The 12,353-nt window shown below is 43.9% G+C and overlaps 1 protein-coding gene across 1 annotated transcript in view; it reads left to right on the top strand.

Moving 5' to 3' along the window:
* LOC115083418 (cleavage and polyadenylation specificity factor subunit 1-like) overlaps positions 1 to 12,353 on the top strand; it is a gene marked incomplete in the record, with an annotated part of 265,845 nt that overhangs the window by 107,807 nt on the left and 145,685 nt on the right. The window contains 1 exon segment of the mRNA XM_029587223.1: positions 7,462 to 7,556. Within this exon segment, the coding sequence (XP_029443083.1) occupies positions 7,462 to 7,556 (95 nt within the window).

Here is a 12,353-nt window from a genome sequence, read left to right as displayed (position 1 = left end):
TCCTTCCTCTACCGCTGTTTGCCAGGAACAGTCTAACCTGGTGGATGAATCCGGAGAATTTGGCCCGCGGCATGTCTCTCGATCTGCCAAATTGGGTCGTGGTAACCACCGACGCCAGTCTCGTAGGATGGGGAGCGGTCTGCGACCGCAGCGCCACACAAGGGACGTGGTCCGCGGAGGAATCGAAGTGGTCCATCAATCTACTGGAGACCAGAGCGGTCAGATTAGCGCTCCAGCACTTCCTGCCACTCCTCCGGAACCGGGAGGTCAGGATCTTATCGGACAATGCGACGACGGTGGCCTATATCAACCGACAGGGCGGCACCCGCAGCCCGCAGGTCGCGCTCGAAGCAGAGATGCTGATGCAGTGGGCGGAGCGGCATCTGGCCCGCCTGGCGGCCTCGCACATCGCAGGCGTGGACAACGTACAGGCCGATTACCTCAGCCGTCAGCTCTTGGACCCCGGGGAATGGTCCCTCTCCGACGAGGCGATGCAGCTGCTCGTTCGACGGTGGGGACCCCCCCACCTCGATCTCATGGCGTCCGCACGAAATACCAAGGCTCCCCGGTTCTTCAGCCGCCGGAGAGAGCGGGGAGCGGAGGGCGTGGACGCTCTCGTACTCCCGTGGCCGGCCAACCTGCTTCTTTACGCGTTCCCGCCGTGGCCGCTGGTGGGAAGACTACTCCGCCGCGTAGAGGTACACCAGGGAACGGTGATCTTCGTCGCTCCGGAGTGGCCAAGACGACCTTGGTTTGCGGACCTGCTCCAACTGGTGATCGACGGACCCATCCGTCTGGGACATCTCCCCCGCCTCCTTCACCAAGGCCCGGTATTTTTCGACCAGGCAGAACTCTTCTGTCTTGCGGCCTGGCTTTTGAGAGGCGCCGCCTCCGGCGCCGGGGCTACCAAGAGGCGGTAGTCTCAACACTGCTGCGTTCTCGAAAGACTTCGACGTCGGTAGCCTATGTGCGAGTCTGGAAGGTATTCGAGCTGTGGTGTGCCGGACTGAACACGAGTCCCTCTGAGGCTTCGGTTCCTCAGATCCTTCAGTTTCTGCAAGCAGGGGTGGACAAGGGACTTGCCTACAACTCACTCCGGGTTCAGGTGGCCGCCCTTGGCTCGCTCCTGCGGGACGGGGGTTCCCTGCTACAACACCCGGATATTCTCCGTTTTCTCAAGGGTGTCAGGCACATGCGACCTCCGGTGCGGAATCCTTGTCCCTCCTGGAGTCTCAACCTGGTGCTACGGGCCATGTCGGGACCTCCGTTTGAACCACTGCGGAATGCGACGATCAAGGATCTCACTCTCAAGTCGGTGTTTCTGGTGGCTATCTGCTCCGCTCGGCGCATCTCGGAGCTGCAGGCCCTGTCATGCAGAGAACCCTATCTCCGGTTCTCGGATTCCGGGGTTTCGATTCGTACTGTTCCCTCCTTCCTCCCGAAGGTGGTGTCCGCGTTCCATGTGAATCAGACGGTGGAGCTTCCTTCCTTCTCCGCTTCGGAGCCAAGGTCTCTCCGGCTTCTGGACGTCAAGCGCACCCTGCACCTCTATCTGGAGGCTACGAATGACTTCCGGACTTCTGACCATCTCTTCGTCCTTTGGTCCGGCCCTCGGAAGGGGGCTCAGGCCTCGAAGACGACCATTGCCAGATGGTTGAAGGCTGGCATTGCCGCTTCCTACATTGGGGTGGGGCGGACTCCCCCACCCGGTATTGTTGCGCATTCTACACGCTCTCAGGCGGCCTCTTGGGCGGAGACCCGCTCGGTCTCCTCTCAAGAAATCTGTAGAGCGGCCACCTGGAAATCGCTACACACGTTCTCCAGACACTATCGTCTTCACCTCGCTTCCTCGGTCTTTGGACACTTTGGTGAGCAGGTTCTACGAGCGGGTCTCGCAGGACCCCACCCGGTTTAGGGACGCTTGGGTACATCCCACTGTCTGGACTGATCCAGGTACGTACAGGGAAAAGAAAATTATTCCTTACCTGCTAATTTTCGTTCCTGTAGTACCATGGATCAGTCCAGACGCCCACCGCATTTGGGTCCTACTCCTGCTCGACGGGGTTTTTTTCCCTCTACGGGACGGTAGTATTTTCTGTCTTTCACGATTGCTCAGTTTTTCACTGTTTGTCACAGTTCCGTTTTGGGGTTGACACGCTGACCTTTTGTCCTCCCACCCGTCGGTGGGGCGGGCACGGTTTTGTTGCTTAGGTTATACGGTTGATTGTTGCCGTTCCTTAAACTTGATCCAATTTGGGGGTTCTTGGTTTACTCGGGCTTGGATATACTCGATACTGAACTCCTGCAGAGGGGGTAGTAGCACTTATGGTGACGCCCCCTCAAAGCTTTGACTGACTCCATCTGCTGGATTGGGGACATAACCCACTGTCTGGACTGATCCATGGTACTACAGGAACGAAAATTAGCAGGTAAGGAATAATTTTCTTTTTGGAGTTCCATCTGTTAGGACTTTTCAGCTTGGAGAAGAGACGACTGAGGGGGGATATGATAGAGGTGTTTAAAATCATGAGAGGTCTAGAACGGGTAGATGTGAATCGGTTATTTACTCTTTCGGATAGTAGAAAGACTAGGGGGCACTCCATGAAGTTAGCATGGGGCACATTTAAAACTAATCGGAGAAAGTTCTTTTTTACTCAACGCACAATTAAACTCTGGAATTTGTTGCCGGAGAATGTGGTTAGTGCAGTTAGTATAGCTGTGTTTAAAAAAGGATTGGATAAGTTCTTAGAGGAGAAGTCCATTACCTGCTATTAGGTTCACTTAGAGAATAGCCACTGCCATTAGCAATGGTTACATGGAATAGACTTAGTTTTTGGGTACTTGCCAGGTTCTTATGGCCTGGATTGGCCACTGTTGGAAATAGGATGCTGGGCTTGATGGACCCTTGGTCTGACCTAGTATGGCATTTTCTTATGTTCTTCTCCCCTCAGATCTTCAAAAGTCACCTAGGTCTCCATCATCTTCATCAGGATTCTGGTTGTGTCCTCCACAGTCAGTTGAAGACTCCACAACAATTCCTTTGAATTCCCTAGCCACAGTGTACTTATCCTTCAGAAGACCACCTATAGTTTTGTTTCCTAGACAAACTAGCAAAGACATGATCTGTCACCTTGAGAATGGATCTGGACCCAAGGTTGCATATTTTCGGCTTAGTGCTATTCTCAATTCATGTTATCCTGAAAGACCTCCAGATGAGGCTGTGGCAATGTCATGCCTTCCAGTTCCCTGCAAGATCAACTTGAAGTATAGGGCCCAGGCCTCCCCAGATTTAGCATAGTCCAGCTACCATTGTGTAGTGGTAGAATCGGCATTGAAGCAGTTGAAGTGCTTTTGAACACTCTAACATGCCTCCTGGGAAGGATCCAAAGGCATTGGATGCATTTGGGAAGAAAGTCTTTCAAAGAAACATGCTTAACCCTGGGGGCCCACTATTATTTCTGGTAATTTGTAACCTTTCATTTAAAACACTATACCTGAAGACTTGAGGATGGCCAGTGTAATGCCAATTTTTTAAAAAGGGCTTCAGTGGTGATCTGGTGTAGGGGGTGCCCTTATGCTGGAAAACTATAGTGCAGTGAGCCTCATGTTGGTGCTGGGCAAAATAGTAGAGGCGATTCTTAAAAACAAAATTATGTCTATGTATGTGGTCAGTAATGGGGTAGAGCCAACATGATTTTTGCAAAGGAAAGTTTTGCCTTACCAAGTTACCAGATTTATTTTAAAGGTGTAAACAAGCATGTGGATAAAGGCGAACCAGTTGATACAGTGTACAGTATTTAGATTTTCAGAAGGCATTTGACAAAGTCTCTCATGAGACTCCTCAGTTATTTGGGAGGTCAAGGGTTAGGAGGCAGTGTCCTATTGTGGATTCATAACTGGATAAAAGACAAGAAACAGAGGGTAGAACTAAATGGTCAATTTTCCAAATGGAGAAAGGTTGTTAGTGGAGTTCCCCGGGTCTGTACTGGCACCTGTGCTATTTAGCATATTCTCAAATGATCTGGAAAAGGGAATGAGTATGATGACTAAATGACTTTTAGTCATCAAATATTGCTGTCCCATTTGAGAGAGTGCAGAATTTTGTGAACAGGTTTAAAGTAGTTCTGTTCATACCTCTCTGATAGTCAGCAACAGGCGAAACTAGGCTCTAACGCATCTTCATGGTTTCCCTTCTCAACCGATGTCCCGCAGGGCTCAGCATCATCTGCAGTATTATTTAATATCTACTTGGCCCCTATCGGCAAACTCTTGGCTGGGCTCACTACATGATACTGGTTGTATGCTGATGATATGCAGTTTTTTATTGAGGCCAACTAATCATGGAACATCAGATCTAAAATTGTTTCCTGTTGCGTCTCCAGTATCAGGCAATGGCTTTTACACAATAGATTAATCTTGAATGTATCCAAAACTGAGGTCCATCATTCTTCAATGCGGCAGTCCATCCTGCATATCTCAATTTATGCAAATTGACAATCACCAAATACCAGTTGCAGCATTAGCCAAAAATCTACATAAGAACATAAGATATGCCGTACTGGGTCAGACCAAGGGTCCATCAAGCCCAGCATCCTGTTTCCAACAGTGGCCAATCCAAGTCGCAAGTACCAAAACATTAGTTAAATCATAAGCTACTATTGCTTATTAATTACCGTAATAGTTTATGGATTTTTCCTCTGGGAGTTTATCCAAATCTTTTTATTTTAAACCCGGTTAGACTAAGTGCTTTAACCACATCCTCTGGCTGTGAATTACAGAGCTTAACTATGCGCTGAGCGAAAAAGAATTTTCTTTGATTTATTTTAAATGAGCTACTTTCTAACTTCATGGAGTGCCCCCTGGTCCTTCTATAAGAACATAAGAAATTGCCATGCAGGGTCAGACCAAGGGTCCATCAAGCCCAGCATCCTGTTTCCAACAGAGGCCAAACCAGGCCACAAGAACCTGGCAATTACCCAAACACTAAAAAGATCCCATGCTACTGATGCAATTATTTGAGAGAGTAAATAACCGATTTACACTAACTTGTTCAAGTCCTTTCCTGATTTTGTAGACTTCTATCATACTCCCCACAGTCATCTCTTCTCCGAACTAAACAGCCCTAAATTCTTTGGCCTTTCCTCATAGGGCAGCCGTTACATGCCCCTTTATCATTTTGGTCGCCCTTCTCCGTACTTTCTCCAGTACAGCTATATCCTTTTTGAGATGTAGTGACCAGAATTGCACACAGTAATCAAGGTACGGTCTCACCAAGGGCATTATGACATTTTCCGTTATTTGCCATTCCATTCCATTCCTAATAATTCCTAACATTGTTTGCTTTTTTAATTGCCACAGCACACTGAGCCAACGATTTCAATGTATTATCCACTATGACGCCTAGATCTCTTTCCTGGTTGGTAACTCCTAAGAAAAACTTAACATTGTGTAACTACAGTAAGGGTTATTTTTCCCTATATGCATCACTTTGCACTTGTCCACATTAAATTTTATCTGCTATTTGGAAGCCCAATCTTCCAGTTTTGCAAGGTCCTCCAGCAATTCATCACAATCCGCTTGAGATTTAACTACTCTAAAAATCTGGTCACCTCACTTGTCGTACTCCTTTCCAGATCATTTATAAATATATTAAAAAGCTCTTGTCCAAGTACAGATCCCTGAGACAGTTCACTGTTTATCTTTTTCCAGTATGAAAACTGACCATTTAATCCTACTCTGTTTCCTGTCTTTTAACTAACTTGCAATCCACAAAAGGACATCAACTCCTATCCCATGACTTTTTAGTATTCTTAGAAGCCTCGAATGCCTTCTGAAAATCCAAATATACCACATCTACTAGTTCACCTTTGTCCACATGTTTATTCATATATTTAAAAAAAGTAGGAGATTTGTGAGGCAAGACTTCCCTTGGGTAAATCCATGTTGGTTGTGTCCTATACCCTCTCACTCGACTTACTATACATAAATACAATAAAAGTTTGGCTTTCACATAATCACCTAAAACACCGCCAAAACTGAAATAATCTATCCGTCATCCATCCCTAACTTTAACTATGGTCCTCCTCCCATGCTTGATCTAAATGGCACTCCCCTTCCAATCATTAAAAAAGTGGATAACCTTGGTGTAATTATCAATTCCCGTCTCTCCATGAACAATCATATATCCATTCTGGTAAAAAAAAATTCCTTCTTCAAACTACACATGTTGCAAAGACTTCGACCAATTTTACATTTCAATGATTTCAGAACAATTCTTCAATCTCTAATTTTCAGCGGTCTGGATTACTGCAATGCATTGCTTATTGGTCTCCAACAAAATGCTCTCTACCAACTTCAATTGATCCAGAACACTGCAGCTCACGTTCTCACAGGAACTTCTCGCAAAGAGCATATTTCCCTGATTTAAACTAGAACAAGGGGAAAAGCCGACAGTCACTCAGCAGTGCATGGTTCGGAGAAATGTATCCTTGAAGGATCCTAATGAAACAGTAGAGTTAGGGCATCCCAACGGAGAGTTCCATTAAAAGCAAACCTAGTCCATGTGCCTATATGTAAAAAATCACCGAAGCTAATAATTTCCGAATTATCCCTAACAACTGAAAAGCAGGTTCTCAATACAAACAAAAAACACTCTTTGAAATGTCTGTATGCAAATGCCAGAAGTCTAAGAAGTAAGATGGGAGAGTTAAAGTGTATAGCAGCAAATGATGAGATTGACATAATTGGCATCACAGAGACTTGGTGGAAGGAGGATAACCAATGGGACAGTGCTATATCAGGGTACAAATTATATCGCAATGATAGGGAGGATCAACTTGGTGAGGGAGTGCCACTTTATGTCCGGGAGGGTATAGAGTCCAACAGGATAAAGATCATACAAGAGAGTAAATGCTCAGTAGAATCTATATGGGTAGAAATCCCATGTGTGTTGGGTAAGAGTATAGTGATAGGAGTATACTACCGTCCACCTGGACAAAATGGTCAGACAGATGATGAAATGTATGAGAAATCAGGGAAGCTAACCAATTTGGCAGTGCAATAATAATGGGAGATTTCATTTACCCCAATATTGACTGAGTAAATGTAACATTAGTACTTGCTAGAGACACAAAGTTCCTGGGTGTAATAAATGATTACTTCATGGAGCAATTGGCTCAGTAACCAACAAGAGAGGGAGCTATTTTAGATTTAATTCTTAGTGGAACGCAGGATTTGGAGGAGAGAGCAGCTTGTGGAAGAGGAGGATAGAGTCTGTCCTGAGGGGGAGGGGGGGAGAGAGCGAGAGCGCGCTTGTGGAATAGGAGAAGGAAAATCTGTGCTGAGGAAGAAGGGCAGAAATAATGTGGCGTGGGTGACAGGATGAGAAGGTGGGGTGTAAAGTGCGGGGAGAGTCTGGAGGAATTCACAGGCTGCTTGACTTTTGGTTTTGTTGTGTAATAGGTGGCAAGACCTCCATGCTGGACGAAGTTGATGAAATTGAGGTGTACGGCAGCGAGGCGCAGTCTGGTACACAACTGGCAACGTATTCCTTTGAGGTTTGTATCCAGGAAGACAGAGCTCCACCCACAGAGAGAACAGAAATTGTCGGTCTAGGTCCAGGAAACGGGAAATCCCCTGTACAGAGGAGGGGGAAGGATACAGATGTGTGCAGGGGTTACAGGCTGCAGTGAGCACCACGTACCCATTTCCTCAGGCTGAGTCGCAGCCTCCTCCCTCCCCCCTTCCATCTGCAGAGAGTTGGGGGGGGTCACAATTGTGAGCGCACACAAAGCCTTGCCAGTTCCTACCTTCACACACCCAGCTGTGAATGCACACTTATGGGTTGTAATGATGGGGAGGGTCATGGGGCTGTGCACATCTGTATCCATGCATTTAACCAAGGAAAGTCTTGACTTACCAGTCTGCTATAGGTTTGTTTTTTTTTAAAGATGTGAATAAACATGGATAAAGGTGAGCTGGTTGATACAATGTATCTGGATTTTCAGGAAGTGTTTGACAAAGTACCTAAGGAAATTAAAAATTATGGGTTAGGAAGCCATGTCCTATTGTAGATTGAGAACTGATTATTATTTATTTAAAATCTTTTAGGTGTAGGTCTAAGCAGTTTACAAAGTAAAACATTCATAATTAAAACATAGAACAAACAAATCAAACAAGGAATAAAACAAATTCAGATTACAGCAAACATAAAAGGGTCAATAAACTAAAACTAGAAAAGCCTCATGAAAGGGGGTAGGATGGGATCAAGCTGCTTTGAAACCTGCCAAACGCAACAGAACATAGACAAGTTTTCAGTTTTTTCCTGAACTCTTTTAGATTGGATACAAGCCTAAGGGAGTCAGGAATTGAATTCCAGAGGATTGGGCCTGTGACTGAAAAATCACGCTTTCTAGTTACATCAAGCCTTGCTGTTTTAATCCTGGGGACTTGTAAGAGACTTATCTCTGGAACAGAGATGACGAGAGGGTTGGTATTTGCGCAGAGTGGAGCATAACCGTATAGCAGAAGATTTATATAAAATGTTATGGATAATTGTCAAAATTTTGTATTGGATTCGCTGCCACACAGGGAGCCAGTGCAAGGTATTAAGAGTTGGAGTAATATGGTCTCTGATTTTTGTTTTAGAAGGAGATGGGCTGAAGCATTTTGTATTAGTTGGAGTGGACGGAGGGCAATGTCAGAGAGCCCTAAATATAGCACATTACAGTAATCTAGTCCAGTCAGAATTACTGCTTCTAGAACAGTACAAAATCATCAGGGCAGTGTCAGGGAGCCCTAAATATAGCACATTACAGTAATCTAGTCCAGTCAGAATTACTGCTTCTAGAACAGTACAAAATCATCAGGGCAGTGTCAGGGAGCCCTAAATATAGCACATTACAGTAATCTAGTCCAGTCAGAATTACTGCTTCTAGAACAGTACAAAATCGTCAGGGCAATGTCAGGGAGCCCTAAATATATCACATTACAGTAATCTAGTCCAGTCAGAATTACTGCTTCTAGAACAGTACAAAATCGTCAGGGAGCCCTAAATATAGCACATTACAGTAATCTAGTCCAGTCAGAATTACTGCTTCTAGAACAGTACAAAATCATCAGGGCAGTGTCAGGGAGCCCTAAATATAGCACATTACAGTAATCTAGTCCAGTCAGAATTACTGCTTCTAGAACAGTACAAAATCGTCAGGGCAATGTCAGGGAGCCCTAAATATATCACATTACAGTAATCTAGTCCAGTCAGAATTACTGCTTCTAGAACAGTACAAAATCGTCAGGGCAATGTCAGGGAGCCCTAAATATAGCACATTACAGTAATCTAGTCCAGTCAGAATTACTGCTTCTAGAACAGTACAAAATCGTCAGGGCAATGTCAGGGAGCCCTAAATATAGCACATTACAGTAATCTAGTCCAGTCAGAATTAATGCTTCTAGAACAGTACAAAATCGTCAGGGCAATGTCAGGGAGCCCTAAATATAGCACATTACAGTAATCTAGTCCAGTCAGAATTACTGCTTCTAGAACAGTACAAAATCGTCAGGGAGCCCTAAATATAGCACATTACAGTAATCTAGTCCAGTCAGAATTACTGCTTCTAGAACAGTACAAAATCGTCAGGGAGCCCTAAATATAGCACATTACAGTAATCTAGTCCAGTCAGAATTACTGCTTCTAGAACAGTACAAAATCGTCAGGGCAATGTCAGGGAGCCCTAAATATAGCACATTACAGTAATCTAGTCCAGTCAGAATTACTGCTTCTAGAACAGTACAAAATCATCAGGATACAGTAATGGTTTTAGTTTTAACAAGTGAATTTTGTAAAATGAATTTTTTACAACTGAAGAAATATTAGAAGACATAGACAAGTCTGAATCTAAAGTGACCCCTAGGTTTCTTGGCCAAGTTGTTTTGGGAATGGAGAAATTTTCGAAGATGAGATGGAAGTCGACAGGAAGAGTTGAGGTGTATGGTAGGTAGATGTACGATTTCAGTTTTAGAGGTGTTACGTTTTAAGCGGTTATGAGAAAGCCAAGTACTGATGGATTTTAGATACTAACTGACAATAGACAGAGTGTTAGACCAAGACGAGCTATATGGTATAATAAATTGTATGTCGGCATAGATTTTAAAATAAAAAAAAAAAGAGAACAGAGACTAGGGATGAATGGCTCACTTTCTCAATGAAGAAAGGTGAATAGTGGAGAGCCCCAGGGATCTGTTCTGGGTCCAATGTTTAGTAACATATTTATAAATGATCTGAAAATAGGAAGATTGAGGTGATCCGATTTACAGATGACACAAAATTATTCAAAGTTGTTAAATCACAAGAAGATTGTGAGAAATTGCAAGAGCATCTTGTGAAACTGGGCATCCAAATGGCAAATGAAATTTAATGTGGACAAGTGAAAAGTGATGCAATTAGGGAAGAGAAACCCAAATTAAAGCTACCTAATACAAGGTTACATATTAGGAGTCACCATTCAGGAAAAGGATCTTGGTGTCGTCATGAAAAATATTTGAAATCTTCCTCTTGTGTGGCAGTAGTCAAGAAAGCAAATAGAATGCAAGGAATTATCTGGAAAGGAATGGAGAATAAAATAGAGAATATCATAATATGTAACCTTGTATTAGGTAGCTTTAATTTGGGTTTCTCTTCCCTAATTGCATCACTTTTCACTTGTCCACATTAAATTTCATTTGCCATTTGGATGCCCAGTCTCACAAGATGCTCTTGCAATTTCTCACAATCTTCTTGTGATTTAACAACTTTGAATAATTTTGTGTCATCTGTAAATCGGATCACCTCAATCTTCCTATTTTCAGATCATTTATAAATATGTTACTAAACATTGGTCCCAGAACAGATCCCTGGGGCTCTCCACTATTCACCTTTCTTCATTGAGAAAGTGAGCCATTCATCCCTAGTCTCTGTTCTCTTTTTTTTTTATTTTAAAATCTATGCCGACATTCCTTTCCAGATAATTCCTTGCATTCTATTTGCTTTCTTGACTACTGCCACACACAGAGGAAGATTTCAAATATTTTTCATGACGACACCAAGATCCTTTTCCTGAATGGTGACTCCTAATGCCTTTATATTGCTCCATGGTGTGACCGTACCTTGAGAACTGTGTGCACTTCTGGTCAGTGCAGCCGAAAAAATATATAACAGAATCAGAAAATGTACAGAAGATGGCAACCAAAATGATAAAGTGGATGGAACGATTCCTGCATGAGGAAAAGCTAAAGAGTTTATGGCTCTTCAGTTTGGAGACAAGACAGCTGAGGAGAGATATGATAGAGCTATCTGGCCTCGTCATGACTCCCATCCTATCGGCCATCATCTCCTCAATCCCCATGAATCACCTTTGTTCATCACCGGGTGAATCCCCAAGTAATTCAACAGGAATTTCTTCGGACTGCTTCCTCTTCCAGCAGATCATACTGCGCCACCCAAAGATTTATCATATTTAGAATTTGTGAAAAAGATGGAGAAGTCACTTACTTCCATGCATGGATAGATTCAGATCCACAAGTGAATGTCATGAATATTTTCCACATATTGGATGTCCCTTCTGAATCCGTGACCTTTCCTACCCATGCCTTCCTGGACACTTTCCAGATGAAAATGTGGGGAAACCCCAACAATGATTGCTACAGCCACAAGAAAACTGGACCTCCAATTCCATATATAGAGGTTGCCATGGTATGATATCCAATTATGTCATCAGTCGGTAGTTGTAGAATTGGCTCTAAAATCTAAAAAGACAAGGCTTCATTCAAACTTGCCTCTGGGAAAGGACCATGGTCTTTTAGGTAACTTTGGTAAAAATAGCATTCTGCATTGCACATCATCAAATCTGTATGTTGCAGTACATCCATAACTGTGTAAGGGATCTCGATTCATTTATTCAATCAGAATCTAAGGAAGTAATTTCTCCGCAGCTGCTAATAGACTTAGAAGGAGTGGTTTGTCACCTCCTCTGGGTAGTAGATGTATTCTTTGATACCTTGACCAGAACATCAGCGTTATTGCTCGGAGCCCAGCAAATGGCATGGCTCCAAGTGAGTTCCTTTTGCAAAGATGTGCATAGAAGACTGGCAGATCTACTGTGTCTGGTGGAATAACCTTTTCAGAATAAACGTTGCAAAATTCTAGCACAGATAAAAGGACAGAATACAGCGACCACAGTGCATCATCTGACCCTGCACAAATGTCCATATTATGTATATGAGACCATACTACCCTCGGCCGATGCAATACTACCTAGACAACCCGCTTAACAGATTCTAATTTGCAGTTGCCCAAGAGAATGGCATCAAACTAAAAC

Source organism: Rhinatrema bivittatum, chromosome 2 (assembly GCF_901001135.1).
Source record: "Rhinatrema bivittatum chromosome 2, aRhiBiv1.1, whole genome shotgun sequence".
Taxonomy (NCBI): Eukaryota; Metazoa; Chordata; class Amphibia; order Gymnophiona; family Rhinatrematidae; genus Rhinatrema; species Rhinatrema bivittatum.
Note: the sequence above shows the minus strand (reverse complement) of the source record. Positions and strands in the feature narration are given on the sequence as shown.